At 35.3% G+C, this 22,894-nt stretch overlaps 1 protein-coding gene across 1 annotated transcript in view; it reads left to right on the plus strand.

The window, feature by feature from the left end:
* The window catches only part of Pdlim5 (PDZ and LIM domain 5), a 220,885-nt gene that overhangs the window by 194,957 nt on the left and 3,034 nt on the right, over positions 1 to 22,894 (plus strand). The window contains exons 6-7 of the mRNA XM_077803615.1: positions 18,095 to 18,275; positions 20,120 to 20,240. Coding sequence (XP_077659741.1) covers positions 18,095 to 18,275; positions 20,120 to 20,240 — 302 coding nt within the window. The remainder of the gene's footprint in view (positions 1 to 18,094; positions 18,276 to 20,119; positions 20,241 to 22,894) is intronic.

The following is a 22,894-nucleotide window of genomic DNA, read 5'->3' on the forward strand; positions in this document are numbered from 1 at the left end:
TGCTGTTATTTATGTGCTATTGTAAACAAGTACTAGATGAGATAACAAAATGTTAAACAATATCAGTTGCTGATTCATGTTGTCTGATTATTAAATTCTGTAACATTCTACAATCCCTACTACTAGTACTTTTGAAAACTTACTTAATAGTGAGAAAGTGTGAAGATAAAAGTAGAAATTGCATTCATCACCCTACCTGCCTTTTTTTAAAATGGAGTGCCAGGCCAGGTTGCAATTTTAATGCAGACATTCTATCATATGAACTAAATATATGGCCATCGCTTATTGCTCCGTCATCTACTGAATTTTATATTCTGTATTGTCCAGCACTTGTTATCACTTAAGCATTAAAGCTTCATTTACTGAGGAAGTTAATAGGATTGGGGATTAGTTCATGTCAAGATCATGTAACAATAATTAACATAACACATTTGCCTGGTGCTCAAGTGCTAAAGCAGCTTGAATAGACTGTGGTCAGTTCAGAGACCTGGTCAAACCATAATTCTGGTTCCCAGCTTCAGTGTCAATATTACTTACCAAAGCAAAGAGGAATTAGATCAAGTGACATTCTCTTGGACACCTGTTTTTAAAATGAGCTGCAGTTGCAAGTTTAATATTTCAACACAGAATATTATACCCTAGCAAAATCACTGAGAAGCAAACGGTTTTAGAATTTGTATTGTTAGTTTTCCACCATATAATTTATATTTGTTTATAATCCATATTGTTTTGTTTTATATTTACTTTTTTAATATTTCTAATTTTCAAAACGTTTTTTATGTAAAGGCAAACTAAGAAAAATTTTGTGTTTCATTACATTTGTTTTTTGTTTTTTTGTTGTTGTTGTTTGTTTTGTTTTGTTTTTTAAGATAGTTGATAGTTCTGTGGAGATGCTAAAAACCAGAATATTAATACTGAACCAGTTATCTTTGTAGAATATATTCAGTTTAAAATTCCTTAGATAATCTTATTTGGATCTAATGTTTAAATGTTTTTGACTTAATTGAATTTTGAAAAGTTTATGGATGTTTTACTTAAGCTATATTATGGAGACATTATCTTGACTAGTTGCAAATGGATAGGGAGTTTTATTTTAGAAACTTTTACTGAAGCTTTAAGTTTGCTGTGGAACATTTCCAATCCAATTACGATAGAAGTCCCATTTCTTCAATTCTTATGCTTGTGAATAGATTGACTGTTAGAGGGCTGGTGTAATTGGGAGCATAGGAAATGGAAGGCGATCCTCAGGGTTTTACAAAATGTCATATAAGAGGAAAGGAGGGGCAAGACAAGATAATACAAATGGAAGTAATGATTTACAGTAGAAGGGGTAGAGAGAGAAAAGGGGAGGGGAGGGGAGGGGGGATAGTAGAGAATAGGACAGACAGCAGAATACATCAGACACTAGAAAGGCAATATGTCAATCAATGGAAGGGAAACTGATGTGATACAGCAATGTGTATACGGGGTAAAAGCGGGAGTTCATAATCCACATGAATCAACCATGTAATATGATGTATTAAGAACTATGTAATGTTATGAACGACCAATAAAAAAAAATAAAATTAAATTAAAAAAAAAAAGGAAATCAGACTAATATATACAAAACCAGGTTTTAGTTTTCCCCGTGGAATGGGCTTATGAACATTCTAGCTTATTTCTTGAGTGTTACTTCTAGTGGCATTAAATCTGTTGGCCATTTGTATTACATGGAGTTAACTGAACCATTTATGTTTAGCTTCTTAGCATCTTTGTGAAAGAAGTGAAGAATTTATAGTGCTTGAATTTCTTCCTTGATATGGAATGCTTTAAGAAATACCCATATTGCTATGGCTCTTGTCTTTGTCTGCAGTGCAGCCCTGGAACAATCAAATTCAGGCAACCTGTTCTTTATCCCAAGGAGAGAAAGAATTTTAACATTGATGGATTTTTTTTTGCGGGGGGGGGGGGCTCAGTGATGTTCAAACTTTTCTCATAGGAGAACCATTTCAGGTTACCCCAAAGAGAAGCAAGCAGAGCCCTTTGCCTGTTTTATCATCCTTTTCAACCTCTAAGCACACTCTTATTTATGTCTCTTAATTATTGTCCCTTCTGGTTAAGGTTTTATTTAAAAATGTTCCCTGGCTTAACATGTTAGCCCCTGAATTTAAAGAAATAACTGAAGACACCAAGATTTCTGAGCAAGACATATACCAAGACTTTACTATTAACTATAATGAAACATTAGAAGGAACATAAATATTTTACATGTCTGATAAAATATTGTGCTATCAATAAGATCACTGTATTCTTAGAATATTCTAAATGTTGTGTTAAGAATTTTATTAAATTTTCATAACAATATAGTGAAACAGTTGCTATTTAAGTGAATCAACACTTGAATTTAAGTGTTGATCTCGCTTTAGTTTTTCTTCATGTTTTAAACTACCACAATATAAAAAAGATTATAATATTATATTAAGATGGTAAAATATAAGAATTTTTTAATTTTTTAAGATATTTTTTAATAATATAAGAATTTTTTAAAAAATCTTTTTTAGTTGTCAGTGGACCTTTTTTAAAATATATTTATATGTGGGGCTGGGATTGTGGCTCAGCAGTAGAGCGCTTGCCTAGCACAGGTGGGACCCGGGTTCGTTCCTCGGCACCACATTAAAAAAAAAATGCATTGTGTTGTGTCCATCTACACCTAAAAAATAAATAAATGAATAAATAAAAATAAAAAATATATATGTGGTGCTGAGAATTGAACCCAGTGCCTCATGTAAGCGCTCTACCACTGAGCCATAATCCCAGCCCACGATGCTAAAATATAGACTTTTAAAGTGTGATTCCAACCTTGTATAAAGAAAATACATACCAAGATACATATTTAAGCATGATAATAAAAACAGCTACTCTTCATTGAATATGATTGGTGTCATGACAAGAATTTTTTTTTCTTTTTTTGGTACTGGGGATTGAACTCAGGGACACTTGACCACTAAGCCCCAACTTCAGCCCTTTTTTAAATTTTATTTAGAGACAGGGTCTCAGTCTTACTGCTTTGCTTTTGCTGAGGCTGGCTTTGAACTCATGATCCTTCTGCCTCAGTCTCCCGAGCCACTGGGATTACAGGCCTGTGCCACCAGGCTCAGCTCATGACAAGAATTTAATCACTCTTATCTCCTGGATCTTCAAATAATTCTATGAGGTTTATATTATTCTCATAAGTACTTTGCAGATGGGAAAACTGAGGTTTAGATTGATTTGGTCATAGTCACAAAGGTGATTAGTGATGCAGCCAGGACTAACACCAGTCTCTTTAATCATATAATACATTAATTAATTCATTCAATATTTAGTGTCCTACTAGTTTTAGGCATTGTTTTATCCCTTTATAATATAATATAAACAACACACACAGTCCTACTGCTTTTTTAGAAAAAAAACAAAAGGAATTATGCCTAAAAGTTATCCCTGTTTGACTTGATGTGATTTGTTTCCTTCTACATGGCATTTTGAACTTTCTAAGTTATTGCACAAGTGTATGTATGTGTTTGTGTTATGAATATGAATATATATGTGTGTATACACACACACAGATACAATCATATATATTACTGTATTAAATCAGGAAAAATAGCATAAGCTGGCCTGCCATTTCATAGGAGTGTGGCAGGGTACTTTATTCATAATGTTGAAATATATAAATAAGAAAAAAATACATAGTAAATAGGTTAAACAGTTAAATAGTGTTACCTCCCCTTTAAAATGACTTTGTGTCACCTATATACATTTTTAAACTCATAGTAGTGACCCAAGGCCACTCTTCAGTTTCTCAGTTACCCAGGATTGTGGTCATTCTACAAGTAGCGCTCACCTTAGGTACCACTGAAAGATAAGTGGAAGATTCAGAGGACATTTAGTCTTTGGAGAGACAAAATTAGACTAGTGTGGGCCTTCATCCAGTATGACTGGTGTCATTATAAACAGATGAAGACACTGACACACTGAGGGAAGATCATGTGAACACAGAGAAGACAGCCACTTACCTGTACAGTCAAGGACAGAAGTCTTAGAAGGAACTAACCCTGCCAACCTCTTGATTTTGGATTTCTAGCCTACATTATCATAAGAAAATAAACTCTTGTTGTTTAAGCCACCTGGTCTGTTAAGGCAGCCCTAGCAAATTAATAGTTACACTCTAGTAAACAAAAAAGCAAATAAACAACTAAATTAACATGGAAGTCTCATGGAGCTACATCTAGGATTGTACTGGTACAAAGCAAAGCAAGGATTATCTAACTTCAACAAATCAGTTAATTTGAAAGGAACAGCAAGTAATAAGATTCAGTAATCTACTTATTAATACTTTTATACAAAAAATATCCATTGTAAACGTTTGTTCAAATTGCCATATTAGTACTACAGTATATACAGATTAAAAGGTATTCTCTGTCCTCATATATTTTATCATCTGAGAGAGTAGCTAAGACCCTGGCCCAAATGACCATAATGTAAAGTTCCTGAGAGGTACATAATACTCTCAGAGTAACGTAAGTTATATACGCAGATATCCATATACCCTTATATCTATAATAAGGAGTTCTGAATCATGATATCTAGGGATAGTCATGAGATAGCTATGAGATTTTTAATTGTCACAGTTGTAAAGTTGAAAAATTAATCTTAATTCAAGAAGAACATTTATGGGAAACCACGTTGGTGATTTCTGTATGTGCCTATATGATTCCTTAATTTCATGGTCTCTCAATCCCTGATGTCCTCTACTCTAGTGATCTCTTTAGGCAATGTTAGCCACCACTCTTATCCTAGATTTTATCTTTACCAGTAATTATAGTTCCTCCCTAATGTCATTTCCACGCATCCTACTGCTTATAAATGTTTCCACTCCAACTCCAAAGGTCCTTTGAGCCACTGCTTATAAATGTTTCTTCCCTAATTCCAGAGATTCTCTGACATTCGTTTCCCCCTTCCCACCTAGAAACACTAGTCTATAGCTCCTAATTTCATACTTCCCTTATTACCAAGTCAATTCCGTAGTCAATTCTAATCCCTCCCTGCCATAAATCTCAGTTCCTTTGTCCACTTTTACTTTGTCATTCACTTAACTGAACTACTAGCCTGAATAAAATCAGCTCTTGATCCACAGTGCCTACAGCTGAACTGGTATGTCTGGAAGGAAACCCATAACCACATAAACCAGTCTCACTTTAAATTCTTGACTAATAATCTCAGGTGTACTATTAATAGTAACAAAAGTCTACTGTATTTCTCTAGTATGTTTACTTCCTTCTCTCCCCCAAAGCCATTTTATATTTTCTACTTTTTCTTTTAAAACCTTTACTGCCTCCTTTCCCATTCTATCAGCTAATAACCTTGATTCTTCTTTCATTGTACTCTTTCATGTAGAAAAGGGAACAGAAAAAAGACAGATTAGAGAAAACAAATAACAAAATTACACTCATAAATCCTTCCTTATCAGTAATCACATTAACTGTAAATAGATTAAACACTAATTAAAATACAGAGTATGTCAGTGTAGATAAAGTTGAATAAGTATATGCTGTCTGCAAGAGATGTAGTTTGAACTAAAATGATACAAATAGGTTATAAATAAAAGAATAGAAAAAGATCTATTATTGCATCAGTAAATAAAAAAGAGAGATAATACTATACCAATATCAGATAAAACAGGCATTAAAACAGGAAGTGTTCTTAGAGATAAGAATATTTTATAGTATAAAAAGTTTAATCCATCAAAATTTATAATGATTATAACTATATCCTAACACCAGAGCCCCAAAATAAGTGAAGCCAAAATTAGCAGACTAGAAGCCAGGCATGGTGGTACATGCTTTTTTTTTTAAAAAAAAAAAAAAAACATATTTTAGTTGTAGATGGACACAATACCTTTATTTTATTTTTTTTTTATTTTTTTATTTTTTTTTTTACTTTTTTTTATTGTTGGTAGTTCAAAACATTACATCTATTTTGATATATTTCACAGTTTGATTCAAAAGGGTTATGAACTCCCATTTTTATCCCGTATACAGATTGCTGAATCACATCAGTTACATCAATTACATTTCCATTGATTTACATATTGCCATTCTAGTGTCTGATGAATTCTGCTCTCTATCCTATTCTCTACTATCCCCCCTCCCCTCTCCTCCCCTCTCCTCTTCTCTCTCAACCCCCTCTACTGTAAAACATTTCTTCCACTTGTATTATTCTTTCCTTACCCCTCACTTCCTCTTGTATGTAATTTTGTATAACCCTGAGGATCACCATCCCTTTCCATGCAATTTCCCTTCTCTCTCCCTTTCCCTCCCCCCTCTCATCTCTATTAATGTTGATCTTCTTCTCCTGTTCTTCGTCCCTACTCTGTCCTTAGTTACTTCCCTTATATCAAAGAAGTCATTTGGCATTTGTTTTTTAAGGATTGGCTAGCTTCACTTAGCATAATCTGCTCTAATGCCATCCATTTCCCTCCGAATTCTATGATCTTGTCATTTCTTAATGCAGAGTAATACTCCATTGTGTATAAATGCCACATTTTTTTTATCCATTCATCTATTGAAGGGCATCTAGGTTGGTTCCACAATCTTGCTATCCTGAATTGTGCTGCTATGAACATCGATGTAGCAGTGTCCCTGTAGCATGCTCTTATTAGGACTTTGGGGAATAGACTGAGAAGGGGAATAGCTGGGTCAAATGGTGGTTCCATTCCCAGCTTTCCAAGAAATCTCCATACTGCTTTCCATATTGGCTGCACCACTTTGCAGTCCCACCAACAATGAACCAGTGTACCCTTTTCCCCACATCCTCGCCAACACTTGTTGTTATTTGACTTCATAATGGCTGCCATTCTTACTGGAGTGAGATGGTATCTTAGGGTGGTTTTGATTTGCATTTCTCTGACTGCTAGCGATGTTGAGCATTTTTTCATGTACTTATTGATTGATTGTATGTCCTCCTCTGAGAAGTGTCTATTCAGGTCCATGGCCCATTTGTTGATTGGGTTATTTGTTGTCTTTTTGTCTAATTTTTTGAGTTCCTTGTATACTCTGGATATTAGGGCTCTATCTGAAGTGTGAGGAGTAAAGATTTGTTCCCAGGATGTAGGCTCCCTATTTACCTCTCTTATTGTTTCTTTTGCTGAGAAAAAAATTTTTAGTTTGAGTAAGTCCCATTTGTTAATTCTAGTTGTTAACTCTTGCGCTATGGGTGTCCTATTGAGGAATTTGGAGCCCGACCCCACGGTATGTAGATCGTAGCCAACTTTTTCTTCTATCAGACGGCGTGTCTCTGTTTTGATATCAAGCTCCTTGATCCATTTTGAGTTAACTTTTGTGCATGGTGAGAGAAAGAGATTCAGTTTCATTTTGATGCAAATGGATTTCCAGTTTTCCCAGCACCATTTGTTGAAGATGCTATCTTTCCTCCATTGCATGCTTTTAGCCCCTTTATCAAATATAAGATAGTTGTAGTTTTGTGGATTGGTTTCTGTGTCCTCTATTCTGTACCATTGGTCCACCCGCCTGTTTTGGTACCAGTACCATGCTGTTTTTGTTACTATTGCTCTGTAGTATAGTTTGAAGTCTGGTATCACTATTCCACCTGATTCACACTTCCTGCTTAGTATTGTTTTTGCTATTCTGGGTCTTTTGTTATTCCATATGAACTTCATGATTGTTTTATCTATTTCTACAAGAAATGCTGTTGGGATTTTGATTGGCATTGCATTGAACTTATAGAGAACTTTTGGTAATATCGCCATTTTGATGATGTTAGTTCTGCCTATCCATGAACAGGGTATATTATTCCATCTTCTAAGATCTTCTTCTATATCTTTCTTTAGGGTTCTGTAATTTTCATTGTATAAGTCTTTCACCTCTTTTGTTAGGTTGATTCCCAAGTATTTTATTTTTTGGGGGGATATTGTGAATGGAGTAGTTGTCCTCATTTCCGTTTCAGAGGGTTTGTCGCTGATATACAGGAATGCCTTTGATTTATGCGTGTTGATCTTATATCCGGCCACTTTGCTGAATTCATTTATTAGCTCTAACAGCTTCTTTGTAGACCCTTTTGGGTCTGCTAGGTATAGAATCATATCATCTGCAAATAGTGATAATTTAAGTTCTTCTTTTCCTATTTTTATGCCTTTAATTTCTTTCCTCTGTCTAATTGCTCTGGCCAGTGTTTCGAGGACTATGTTGAACAGAAGTGGTGAGAGAGGGCATCCCTGTCTTGTACCAGATCTTAGAGGGAATGCCTTCAATTTTTCTCCATTCAGAATGATGCTGGCCTGTGGCTTATCATAGATTGCTTTTACAATGTTGAGGTATGATCCTGTTATCCCTAATTTTTCTAGAGTTTTGAACATAAAGGGATGCTGTACTTTGTCGAATGCTTTTTCTGCATCTATCGAGATGATCATATGGTTCTTATTTTTAAGTCTATTGATGTGGTGAATAACATTTATTGATTTCCGTATATTGAACCAGCCTTGCATCCCAGGGATGAATCCTACTTGATCATGGTGCACAATTTTTTTGATATGTTTTTGAATCCGATTCGCCAGAATTTTATTGAGGATTTTTGCGTCTAGATTCATTAGAGATATTGGTCTGTAGTTTTCTTTCTTTGAAGTGTCTTTGTCTGGTTTAGGGATCAGAGTGATATTGGCCTTGTAGAATGAATTTGGAAGTTCTCCCTCTTTTTCTATTTCCTGAAATAGTTTGAAAAGTATTGGTGTTAGTTCCTCTTTAAAGGTTTTGTAAAACTCTGCTGTATACCCATCCGGTCCTGGGCTTTTCTTAGTTGGTAGTCTTTTGATGGTTTCTTCTATTTCCTCTATTGTTATTGGTCTGTTTAGGTTGTCTATATCCTCCTGACTCAATTTGGGCAGATCATAAGACTTAAGAAAGTTATCTATGCCTTCACTATCTTCTATTTTATTGGAGTATAAGGATTCAAAATAATTTCTGATTATGTTCTGTATTTCTGAAGTGTCTGTTGTGATATTACCTTTTTCATCCCGTATTTATTTATTTTTGTGTGGTGCTGAGGATGGAATCCAGTGACTCAAACATAAAAGACAAGCACTCCACCATTGAGCTACAATCCTGGCCCCTGGTGCATGCTTCTAATCCCAACTTCGTAGGAGACTGAGGCAGGAGGATGACAATTTCAAGGCTGTCCTAGGTAACTTAGTGATACTCTATCTCAAAATAAAAAAATAAAATGTGCCGTGGTGTAGCTCAGTGGAAAAGTGCCCCCTGGGTTCAATCCCAGTACCAACAAAAACAAACAAAAAAAACCAAACCCTACTATATTTAGGGATTTACATCTGTATAATCCTTTTTCTCATATAAAGTAATCTAATGTTATGAGGTACCTCCACACAAAGGGAGGAACTTTTTCTGGCCATATATACCAGTAGATGGATATCTTGGAGGTTGTACTAGAATTCTGCCTATCACACCTTGTGTCTGTCTTCCTTTTCTTAGTAGGTAGCATCTCTCTTCTCTTAATTACTCAAACTTTATGTGATCCATATCAGCAAATCCATTTGGCTTTAACTTCTAAATACATCCAGAATCTGAACTCTTGTCATTGTTTCTACCCACTACTCTGATCTAAGATACTGTCATGTCTTACCTGAGGTAATAGTTATTTTCTAACTGACTCATTTACCCCTGCCCCACACCTATTACCAGCACAGTTGCTTGAGAAATCCTGATAAACATAAATCAGATCATACACTCTTTGGCTCAAAACCCAAATGCCTCCACTTGTAATAGAAGAATCCTGACAATGACCTAAAAGGCTCTACACAAATAGCCCTGCCCACCCCCACCTCATTATCTCTCCGACATTATTTGCCAGTTCCCCTCTTGTTTCCAGTACTCCACATACACAGCCCTTCCTGCTGAATCTCAAACACCTCAGGGGCCTAGATGTAACTTCATGGCACAACCTTGCCTGGCATGTGCCAAGCTGCCCTGGGTACCCTAATACAGTCAATCAATCAATAAATAAATAAATAAACAAACAAACAAGCACCTCAGACCCTTTATACTTGCTCTTTCCTTGGCCTAGATTCTCTTTCCTAGGCATTTCAGTGGTTCACTTTCTTCTCCTTTAGGTATTTACTCAAAAATCAGTGAGTCCCTGACCACTTTTTAAATTCTCCCACTTCAGGGGCTGGGGTTGTGGCTCAGAGGTAGAGTGCTCTGACCTAGCATGGGTGAGGCACTGAGTTCAATACTTGGCACCACGTAAAAATAAAGATATTGTGTTCACCCACAACTGAAAAATAAATGTTTTTAAAAAAATTCTCCCACTTCATCCCGGTCCCCACATACATAGTCTCCCTCTCTTCTTCTCTGCTGTATTTTTCTCCTCAGCCCTCAATATCTAACATGCCATATATTTCATTTTTTGTCTTTCTCCCCCACATTAGGATGGACCTAAGTTTCATGCAAGCAGGGCTTTTCCCAGCTTTGTTTTCTGTCATGTTTCCTTGTTCTTGGAACAATGCATTGCACCTACTGCATTTAGTAAATTTTTGTTCAGTTGATGAATGAGCTTTTTTAGTAGGTTGTCTGTTAATATTGCTAAATTGAAACTATATCCCATTTGTCAAATCATAGTTCTCTTGCTTTTCTAATTTTATAATAATCTCAACATAAAGAATTGACTCTAGGGGCCGGGGTTGAGGCTCAGTGGTAGAGCACTTGCCTAGCATGTGTGAGGCACTGAGTTCGATCCCTGGTACCACATTTAAAAAAGCAAATAATGGGGCTGGGGTTGTGGCTCAGAGGAAGAGCACTTGCCTAGCATGCATGAGGCACTAGGTTTGATCCTCAGCACCGCATAAAAATAAAATAAAGGTATTGTGTTCACAAACAACTAAAAAATAAATGTTTAAAAAAATAAGCAAATAAAATAAAGTTTAAAAAATAGACTTAAAAAAAAAGAATTGACTCTAATTGTCTCCAGTATACTTTTGTAAAATTAGCAATTAAAATTATCTTCTTTAGAACTAGTTCTCTTTATTTACTATTATGTTTAAACTCATTATAACTTTGAGTTTATTCTTGAGGGAGCAAGTTATTTATGCCTTTAAAATATAAAACTATAGTTGGCCTCACAACTCTCTTAAAATGCAGTATTTTAAAGAGCTATAAATAAAAGATAATATTCAACAAAGGTGGAACTATATGTGTGTGATGTGTGTGTGTGTGTATTTTTTTAATGTTCTAAATTGGAAACTCAGGGCATAATCCAATGAAACTGAAGAATTAAAGAGTGACAAATATGGTGTTTCCCGTCTTTAGGAAAGTTGATTATTTTTTTCTAATTTAGTATTCTGTGGTTTGATTCTCTTTTACTCTTTTGCTAGGTGTGTCTTTGCATGTGTTATGAATCTGTGTATGTGAAGTTTCTCCCAATTATCTTTTTTGTTTTCATTCTGTTTCTCTGCTTGTATTGTTCTTGGTCTCTTCACTCATGCTAGGTAGGCCCTTCCTAAAAGTTGGTCAGTTTACAGAAGATTAATATCTAGAATATATAAAGAATTCAAAAAAACTTAACACCAAAAAAACCCACCAAATAACCCAGTTAATAAATGGGCAAATTACTTAAGCAAACACTTATCAAAAGAATAAAAACAAATGGCTAGCAAGTTCATAAGAAAATGTTCAACATTATTAGCAATTAGGGAAATGCAAATCAAAACTACACATGAGAGATTTCATTTCATGCCAGTCAGAATGGCAGTCATCAAGAACACAAACAATAATAAACAATGGAGAGGGTGTTGATAAGAAGTAACACTTTTACACTGCTGGTGGGATTGTAAATTAGTGCAACCACTGGAAATCAAAAGTCTAGGTGTGGAACACCACATGACCCAGCTATATACCACTCCTGATATTTATCCTAAAGAATTAAAAAGTCATCCCGCTAGAGTAAGACATGAATACACATGTTTATGGTAGCACAATTCACAATAGCCAAACTATGGAATCAGCCTACATGTCCCTCAACACATGTATGGGTAAAGAAAATGTGGTGTGTGTGTGTGTGTGTGTGTGTGTGTGTGTGTATTTGCAATGGAGTTTTACTCAGCCATTAAAAGAAAATGAAATTATGTCATTTCCAAGAAAATGGATGACTTAAAACCATTATGTTAAGTAAAATAAGCCAAACTCAGAAGGTCAAGAGTCGAATGCTTCTCATATGTGGAAACTAGAGAGGAAAAAGAAAAAAAAAGGTGGGGGCCAGGGATATCATGAAAATCCAAGAAATATCAGTAGAGGAAAGGCACCCTGGGGGTGGGAAGAGCAAAGGGAGAGGGAAAGTGCTGGGGAGTGATATTGGCCAAACTATATTGTTATATTATGTGCATATATGAATATGTAACAACAATCCTATCGTACTTACAACTAAAAAAATATGGAAAGAAAAAAGTTTTAATCACCTCCCAAAAAAGTTGATCAAAATAAAAATGACATATATTTATATTCTTTTTATATCTAGTTAAGTGGAATTTGAGATTCTATGTTTGTTTTTGAGCACAAGTTTTTTAAATTTACTTTTTTTCTTCTTTTTAGTTCCACATGACAGTAGAATGTATGTTGACATATTATACGTACATGGAGTACATCTTCCCATTCTTCTGGTGGTACATGATGTGAGATTACATTGGTCATGTATTCATATATGACCACAGGAAAGCTATGTCTGATTCATTCTACTGTCCTTCCCATTCGCATTCCCTCTCCCTTTCCCCCACCTCCTCCTGTCTAATCCGGTGAACTTCAACTCCCCATCCCATTGTGAATCAGCATCCATATATCAGAGAGGATATTTGGCCTTTGGTTTATGGGGATTGGCTTATTTTACTTAACATGATGTTCTCTAGCTCCATCCATTTATGAGCAAATGCCATGATTTCATTTCTCTTTATGGCTGAGTAGTATTCCATTGTGCATATATACTGTATTTTCTGTACCCATTCATCTGTTGAAGGGCACCTAGGTTGGTGGCATAGTTTAGCTATTGTGAATTGAGCTGCTATAAACATTGATGTGGGGTAGCATCACTGTAGTATGCTAATTTTGAGTCCTTTGGGTATATATCTAGGAGTGGGATAACTGGGTCAAATGGTGGTTTCATTCCATGTTTTCTGAGAACTCTCCATACTGCTTTCCAGAATGGTTGCACCAGTTTGCAGTCCCACCAGCAATGTATAATTGTACCTTTTCCTCCACATCCACTCCAACATTTATTGTTGCTTGTATTCTTGATTATTGCCATTCTGACTAGAGTGAGATGAAATTTCGGTGTAATTTTAACTTACATTGCTCTAACTGCTAGAGTTGTTGAACATTTTCTCATATATTTGTTGACTGATCATATTTCTTCTTCTGTGAAGTTTCAGTTCAGTTCCTCTGCACATATGTTGATTGGGTTATTTAGGTGTTTTTTTGTTTTGTTTTGTTTGTGTGTGTGTTAAGTTTTTTTTTTTTTAATTCTTTGTGTATCCTGGAGATTAATGCTCTAACTGAGGTGCAGGTGGTAAAAATTTACGCCCATTCTGTAGGTTCTCTTTTCATGATCTTGATTGTTTCCTTTGCTGTGAAGAAGCTTTTTAGTTTGATTCTTGATTTTACTTCTTGCACTTTAGGAGTCTTGTTAAGGAAGTAGGTTCCTAAGCCGACATGATGGAGATTTGGGCCTACTTTTTCTTCTATTAGGCACAGGGTCTCTGTCTAATGCCTAGGTCCTGATGCACTTTGAGTTCAGTTTTGGAGCACAAGTTTTATTGGTTTTTTTTTTTTTTTTTTTTTAGTGGCTTTGGTAGACTTTTGTTTTTAATTTCTTTTGATGCAGTAACATTAGTTGTTAATCTGTATGGCTAGACTTTGGAAGATTCTAGCTGTGTAATTCATCATTCACATGGTCTTAGAAAAGTTGACTCACTTTTCTGATATTTTTCTTCATCTATATCATAGAATTAAGTTCTGTCACTAAGGCTATTGTGAGAATTAAATAGCAAAGGGAAGCAAGAAGTATTTGTTTTTGAAGCTATATCCCTTTTACCTTGTGCCTGTTGAAATTTGCAGTTCCTTTCACCTTTCTGTTTGTAAGCTTTTCTTTTTCTCTCAATTCTTCCTTGGCATTCTTGCCTCCCTTCCCTCCCCACTCTTTTTGGCATAAGTCACAGAAGATAAATAGGGTAAAGTTTCATACCATGCCTAGCTCCTCTCTTAACCAATCAAATGCTTAACACTCTCTCCTCCTTTTCATTGTCAGTCAACATGTATTTAGTAAATGCTGAGGGTGTGGAGTACTATAAGAGATAGCTGAAGGTTTAATTCCAATTTGCAGTATCCAAGCCTGTCCTTCCAGTTCACAAATGGAAACCCAATCCTACCTGGAACAAGAAGAACTTCTTTAGTGTTAATCCTGTGTTAATGAATTTGTTAAATTAGTCTTTGCTGACACAGATAAGAAGACACTTTCTTATGTATAAGAGATTTTATTGTCTAATCTATATATCACTCTTGTCAAGGGCATACCTGAGAAAGATGCTCTTTGAGTACAGCCAGGGGTATCAGGTTAGGCTGATGTTTGTCCTGAGTGTGTTTATTTAAGGAAGGACATGTGGCAAGAGCAAGGGTCATTTTTTAACTCATGTTTTAAAGGTACAGAGAAAATGTCTTTACTTTCTAGAATTCTTTCACTATTCATATTTGGAAAGTACTAATAAAATAGTTTATAGTTCTTCTTTTACTAGACTGTAATTTTAAATATTTATTAATATAACTACATGTCAAAAATTTTAAAAGACTTTTTAGGAATACATGAAAATAAGATGACCTTTGAATTACCTAAGGAGGCAAAAGAATGATGATCATGGATTGGACCATTAAAAATGAAGCTAGTGTTGAGACTGGGCATAATCTACAGATTTGCCTGTGACTTGGCTTTAAGCCTTCTAATGGTCTATCAAAAAAAGAAAATTTATTTTGCAACCTATTTCATAATAAAATAAAAAGAAAACTTTTGCTAAGAAGCAAAAACTGTTTCTTATTGCAAAAATCTGATAGGAATTTTTTTAAGCAGTCCTCATGAGAAGGACCCTGTGTGATCTAAGAACACTCTCAACCACAGCTTACAGGAAAAGCAAAGGTGACTTCCTTAGAGCTATTTGCTCTAACACCTGTCAGTATAGGCTTAAGTATCTCACCAGGCAGTTTATAAGAGGAATAATTCTGTGGAGCAGGTAAGGCCCAAATGCTTTGATTCATAGAACCTAGTTCTCTCCTGATTTGACTTGGTCCCAACACATATTTTATTTAGAAAATGTGGAAAATGGATTGTATGTCCTTTAGAAAGTTTGTTGTTTTGTTTTGAGATACTGGGGATTGAACTCAGGGTCTCATGCATGCTCAGCATGTGCTCTACCACTGAGCTAAAACCCAGCCCCTTAGTTAAATAACTGTTGTGCACAGCACAGCATACTATCCTAGTGACTGCAGAGACTGAGGCAGAAAAATCACGAGGGCTGGCCTCAGGAACCTAAGACCCAAACCCTCAGTGACTCAGCTGAGACCCTACTCAAAATTTTTTTAAAAAAAGAGATGGGGATATAGCTCAGGGGTAATGTGCTTCTGGGTTTATTCTGTAGTACCAAAATAAAAATAAAAACTATTGTCTTTTCTCTCAAATGAACTTCATCAAATATTTGGTAGAACTAATAGACGTGTTCCAGGAACACAGCTTTTCTTTTTATTCCAGACCTATACCAATACTTAGGCTTTGGTAGAATGCAGAGTTTGAGATTGAGATGACTTCTTTTGAATACTGAGGAGCCAGATAAGGATACTGGCCTCAAGGGACCATTTAGCCTATGGATGAGCTAAAGGTGTGCCTTAATTTAAAAAAAAAAAAAAAGAAAAAAAAATCAGCCTGGTAATGTAAATTGTTTTGGGTCTGAATATCCATGCAGATTGTAGCATAAAACTCCAAAATTCCATTATATCTTCTGGTCTTAATAAATTCAGCCTGGAAGATTTTTTTCAAATGTGTTTACCAGATACCCACCTGGTACCTGTAAATACCAGGTGGTAAAATTTTATCCAACTCTGAACCACATAACTTCCTGATTTGTCTTTGAAAGAAAACTACTTGCCAAATATATACTAAGAAAACCAAAGAAGGAACTTGTTGAATAGGACTCTTTTATAAACCAGTTAAAAATGGATGGGCAGGGGCTGGGGCTGTGCCTAAGTGGTGGAGTGCTTGCCTAGCATGCATGAGGAGCTGGGTTCCTTCCTATTCTCAGCACCACATAAAAAAATAAACAAATAAAATAAAAGTATTGTGTTCATCTACAAAGAATTGACCAATTGCATATTGTTATTGAATAGCAAGCCTTACGTCATTGTCAAAAACTTTAAAATGCTTCAGCTTTGTGATACTCATTGCTGTGACTCTTCCTATTTTAATCTACCTAGAAGTCTGGTGTCGGATGCTTACCAACAATTACCTTGTGCTCACTCCATGATGGTGTTGGATGGTAATGAGATTGAAGGCAGACTGTCAGTTGACTGAGTAATAAACTAGAAATTAGGAAGTTCAGCTTCTGGCCTTGACTCAGTCAGTGATTTTGATATTTGTCATATCTTTTGAACATTCTGTATCTCAGCCACTCCATCTGTTAAACTGAGTTTGTAATAACTGCCCTGGTCTATCTCACAGGAATGTTGCATGGACAAATTAGATAAGTGTAAAAGTGCCTTGGAGGTAAAGCCACTCTATGAATAAAGATTAGTATGATGTATCTACTGAAAAGTGTGTTGCAGAGGCTAGAATGGTTCATCTCTGCAGGCTTCATGACCAGATAAGGCTTCATAATGGATTCCTGTCAAACCAAGCTCATCTTATCAGTTCATGACTGTATAGTATTTAATGGGAAAAAAAATCTCTTTGCAAACATTTGTTACCGTGATACAAATGTGCATTAAAAATTTGTCATGTTTAGGGAGATGGGGAGGGGAGAGTGGCTAAATAATGGGTGTAAAATTTCAGCTATATAAGATGAATAAGATCTACACAGCTACTGTACAGCAATATGCCCATGGTTAGAAATATTGTGGTTAAAAATAGAGTGGTTCTTACGTTAAATGTTCTTAAGAATCACAATAAAATAAAAATATTTTAAAATCAGTCTTATTTTAATTAGATAAAATCTTTCTATCAGTATGGTGGCACACACCTGTAACCCAAACTACTCAGGAGGCTGAGGAAGGAATATCACAAGTTCCAGGCCAACTTGGACAATTTAGTGAGACCCTGTCTCAAAATAAAAAATAAAAAGGGCTAAGGATCTAGTTAACTGATAAAGCCCCCCTGGATTCCACCAAAATAAAACAAAAACAAAAACTTTCCAAGTGGCTTCAAACAATCCATAATATACAGTTCACATTTCTGTAGTAATTTTTTGGGGGGTAAGTATTTGATATGTTTAATAATGTTAATATATATGTATATGATACAGTGTGTAAGCAAGAGAAGTTCCCTAGAGTATTTTCTTTGCTCGGGGAATAAATACTACTGTTTTTAAGACTCTGACATTACCAAATTGGATTTTTTTTCTTTTATTTTCTAGAAATGGCAAATTCTCATCTCTGCATAATGTAGATGAATAAGATCTACATTGTGTTGTTTTTCTGGTTGCTTCATAGTCTGTCCCAGTTAGCATTCTCATTCTCAATCCTAACTGTGATGTAGACAGATTTGATTCACTGCAGCTTATTAAAACATCCCTTGGAAAATCCCCTGCAGACAGTAAAAGGAGAGAAGGGTGGCTTTTCTTGAAGGAATCCTTAAGTGCTCTTACTCCTCTCCCTTTTTCTGTTTCCATAAATGCACAGATAGTTCCTATGTAAATTTACAGCACCCCTGTGTTTAGTCATTGAGAAGGAAAATAAGCAAATATTTGATTGGACATTTCATAACTTTAGAAACTTTAATCCTTGAGCCAAGTTGATCTCTTTTCTTCTGGCAGGGGACCATTCCTAGTAGCACTGGGGAAATCTTGGCACCCAGAAGAATTTAACTGTGCTCACTGCAAAAATACGATGGCCTACATTGGATTTGTAGAGGAGAAGGGAGCACTGTATTGTGAGCTCTGCTATGAGAAATTCTTTGCTCCGGAATGTGGTCGATGCCAAAGGAAGATCCTTGGAGTAAGTATTGGAAACTGCTCTTTTATTCTTAGTGAGTTTTAAAGCAAAAAACACAATAGCTGTTTGTTGTAAAATTCTTCCATCGTTTTTGCTTTTTTTAAATTTTCTTCTTGCTTTATCAACCCTCTTTGATTTCATCACTATTTATTATTGTAAAGCAAAACTAAATAGACCTCTGGAGAAGTATATCGGACTCATGGGGTTAGGTTGCCTTTGGTTTTGTCTTACTGAGTGCTGGTTTGTGTGGTGAAAGTCTAGCCACTGTAGGGGAAAAATAATTTACTGTGGGTGTGCTACCTCAACAGGACCCTGTTTGCTCAGGAATGAAGAGGTCGCACAGGACCACACACATCAGAGTCCTCAGAACTGACACCTTCGCTGTTTTAAATTAAATTCCATAGCTTTTATAAGAGCAGCATTTCCCCACTTGTCAGGGTTCATGCACAGGACACTGACCTCATGAAATATATAAAACATGAGACTTATAATTGAATATATTTTTCTTGAATGCATATAAAGTTTAAAAATGTAACTTCAGTTTTACGAGAGTACATGTGATAGAAAAATAATTTCAAACCATGGGCCTTTTTTTCCTTAAGAAAATAATTTAGGAGTAGATACATAATGAAGAATGATGAATCAATGAATATCCTCTTCTGGAATATCTAGCTTGCAGTTACAAGTAAGTGTCAGGCATTTCTTGAGAGTGATTAGAAGTTGGAATTTGATCTTAGAATAAATTAAGGTACCTGGCCTGATATAGAAGGAAATGGCTTTGTTGATTGGAAATGACTTTACTGAATTCCAACTAATACACTAATATGAAAATGAAACTCTAATTCATAGTGAGAGAAAGTTAGTGTGAATTATGAGTATACCTTGAAATGTGCCTAAAACTATTGAAGACACTTTAAATTATAAATATGTTGCATGAAATATTAGTGTTATTAATTTGTAGAATATGTTGGGGCCCAAAGAGTAGAATGATTCAAACTGTACCTTCCCAAATGTTAATAAATAATTAGTAGGATGTACATTAATACTGTTTTAGTGTATTAATGTCTTCTGTGGATTCAAGAATAGCTAATAAAACAAAAATGAAGTAAGTCTAATAAAGTTAGCAAAGGAATTAGAAAGAATACATTACCATGTGATTATTCTTCAAAAATTATTTTAATGACTTCTTTTTCTCAATCTAAAGAGATAATTTCTTGAAAAACTAACTCCTCCAAACCAGTTTTACTAACTAATCCAGCCTAAATGGTTAGTACTCGGTATATTTAACCATAAAGCTACTGCCAACCAGAATCTAGGCTTTATGGTTCAAATTATTGACACTTGCTTAAGTACATAGCATAGTCACATCCGATTTTCAAAAAGCTGAACACACACCAAACTGATTGGATTATACTGATTACATTATTGCTTCAATAATGCACCAAAGTATAGGGTTTGTTTTAGTTTTTAAATGCTTCCCCCGCCCGGACATCTTTAAGATAAAAACTTTTGTAAATTAACATTTCCTGACACTTTTGAGAGAAAGCAGAACGTACTGTCAAAACACTTTATGAAATGCTTCCCTTTAGTCACCATATATACCATATAGTGGTAATAATTCTTTAAATAAGTTCATTGATTTGTGTTTGTGAAAAACACAAATTGAAGTGCATAGGTTTCAATGATGTGTGAGTCTGTCCTTAAGTATCTCCTATTGCTTTAACGGAAAGATGAAGTCTGTGTCTGCTTTGGGTTACCTCTAACTTGCACAGGTACAGCTGTTAGAATAAGCATTAGTGTGTGCTCATTGTGATCTCTCTTTAAATCCAATTACCTTTCTGTAACAGGAAGTTATCAATGCTTTGAAGCAAACTTGGCATGTTTCCTGTTTTGTGTGTGTGGCCTGTGGAAAACCCATTCGTAATAATGTTTTTCACTTGGAGGATGGGGAGCCCTACTGTGAGACTGGTAAGATCAAGAGCTATTAGTTGCTTGAGTTTTGAATAAAAGTAAAACATTAACCCTTATATTACTATGAAGTGAAAAGAAAATACTAAGCTAAGTAGTTTTTCTTATTGTTTTGGAGGAATTTAACATTACCCTAAATATATAGCAAAAAATAAACTACTAAAACTTTTTTTGTGGCTTTGTCAAAATAGACATTACAGACCTCATTATGAGAATTAAGAATGCAAGCAGTAATAGGGCTTGGGATGGAGCTCAGTGATAAAAGCATTTGCTTGGCATGTGTGGAGCCCCAGGTTTAATTCCTAGCACTACAAAAAATAAAAGAAAAGTAAGCAGTACTTAGTAGGAAGAATGTTTTTTGAATCTCTAATAATTTATGGATACACATTCTACCAAATCATGTATCCTAAAGCCACTTAGTGAATTTTGAGTGATTATAAACATGAGAAATGTTTAGCTTTAGAATATGATAAAAATTTTACTGATTTGCTTTTTAAGACAATTGTCTCGGGCTGGGGTTGTGGCTCAGTGGTAGAGTGCTTGCCTAGCACATATGATGCATTGGGTTCAAACCTCAGCAGCACCACATAAAAATGAAATAAAGATATTATGTCCACCTACAACTAAAAAATAAATACTAAAACAAAAGACAACTGTCTTGCAAATAAACCTGAAATCCTGTGTTACTTTTATTGAGTGGTAGGATAATACCTATTTGGGCTGCTCCTTTGCTACAGTTGCTTTAAACTAGGCTCTACGGACCTATCTCCTCCATTTGTCTTATTTTCTGATCTCTAAATGCATTATTTTTCCTTTGCAGTGTCTATAAGTGAACTTTTCTAATACCTATTAATATTGCCCTTGATTAGATATTGCTACCACAGTACATATTAAAAATATGAAATATTTTTCTGAAATCATATCTCCACTCATTGTCATTACATTCCTACTACTGATTTTTTTTTACTTTTTTTTTAGTTGTACATGGACACAATATTTTTATTTATTTTTATGTGGTGCTAAAAATTGAACCCAGTGCCTCATACATGTAAGGCAAGCACTATACCACTGAGGTACAATTCCAGCCCCCCACTATTAAGTTTTATTTTTATTTTACCTTAAATCTAAAATGTGGTGCTAGAAGGGAATATTCTAGGGCAGTCAGAATTAATAGCACTCTACTTTCCTTGCCCACTCAATGTTCTCTCTCTCTCTCTCTTTTTTTTTTTTAACCTTTTCTTTGTCTCCTTAATCAAGAACCACTTGGATCATCCATCAGAAAGCCCTAGAAATTCCAGTAAACTATCCTGTGGGCAGTTTTGGTATAGGTGGGCTACAGGCTGCCGACCCTATCCAACAAGAATATTTCACATTTTGTAATTCCACTTAATTTTCTGTTTTTTATGCTTCTTGTTCAAGTCAGTTGGTATGATTTTCTTAGACACTTTGCAAGACATTCTAACTGACAGATTGTTCTTCTCTAGTCAAAACATATAAACTATCTAACCTTAATGTCATATTTAACATATTCCAAGAAGCAATATTTTAAAAGCCCAAAGAATTGCTTATAGAAAGATAAAAATATTATTGAAGGTCTATTTAAATGTTGCTTCAATTTGGTCCATTTTTTGTTCTGTCTTTTTCTTTAACCTCTCAAATTAGTTTTTTTTAATATTTATTTTTATATTTTTATTTCACTTATTTATTTTTATGTGGTGCTGAGGATCGAACCTAGAGTCTTGCACATGCAAGGCGAGTGCTCTACCACTGAGCCACAACTCCAGCCCCTCAAATCAGTTTTTTACATAGTTCCCCATCCCAATAAATGGCCCCATTGTCCACTATCCAAAAACCTAGAGATGACTTTAGATTCTACCCTTTTCCCTATTCTTCCCACATCCAATCTAGTGAGTAAACCTTGGCAGTTCTCCCTCTACCCCCATCACCTAGAAGGATATTGTACTATTTGTTTCTCTCCACCTCACGTATCACCACTAAACCCAACTTGTTCTTGCCCCTTGTTCAAAACTGTAATCACTAACTAAAGGGTGTATCTCCTCACCCCCAACCCCCAAATAGCAGCTACAGAGAAACCTCAGTAATGTTTTTAAAAATGTAAATCAGATTGCTTAAAACCCTTTAGTGACTTCCATATAAAATTATAATCCTTGCTACAGCCTGCTTTGCCAACCTCATCTACTACCTTATGCTCTCTGTCACTAGATTTGGGCCATACCTGGCCCCTTTGCTATTTCTGAGCATGCTAAGATTCTTCCTGCATCAGAGCTTTTGTACTTACTATTTCTTCTAACTGGAATGTTCTTGTCCAGGTTTTCTGTGGTGATTTTGCCTCAGTCTTCAAGTCTCTTTGAAACTACTATCTCCACTGAAAAGCCTTTCCTAACTTTCCTATGTAATGCAGTACAACCTCTACACTTATTCTGTATCATAACACTATTTTCTTTTCTTGAGGGCACTTATCAATCATGATCTGAAAACACACTGTTATCATTTATCTTTAAAATCCAAAAAATTATAACATGCTGTTCCTCAATGAGAACATAAAAGTCTCATAAGAAGAGCAAGCACATCTGTCTTCTCCACCACTGTACCTCTGCAGTATCGAGAACAATGCCTGGCACACAGTAGGGTGC

Source organism: Urocitellus parryii, chromosome 10, assembly GCF_045843805.1.
Source record: "Urocitellus parryii isolate mUroPar1 chromosome 10, mUroPar1.hap1, whole genome shotgun sequence".
NCBI lineage: Eukaryota > Metazoa > Chordata > Mammalia > Rodentia > Sciuridae > Urocitellus > Urocitellus parryii.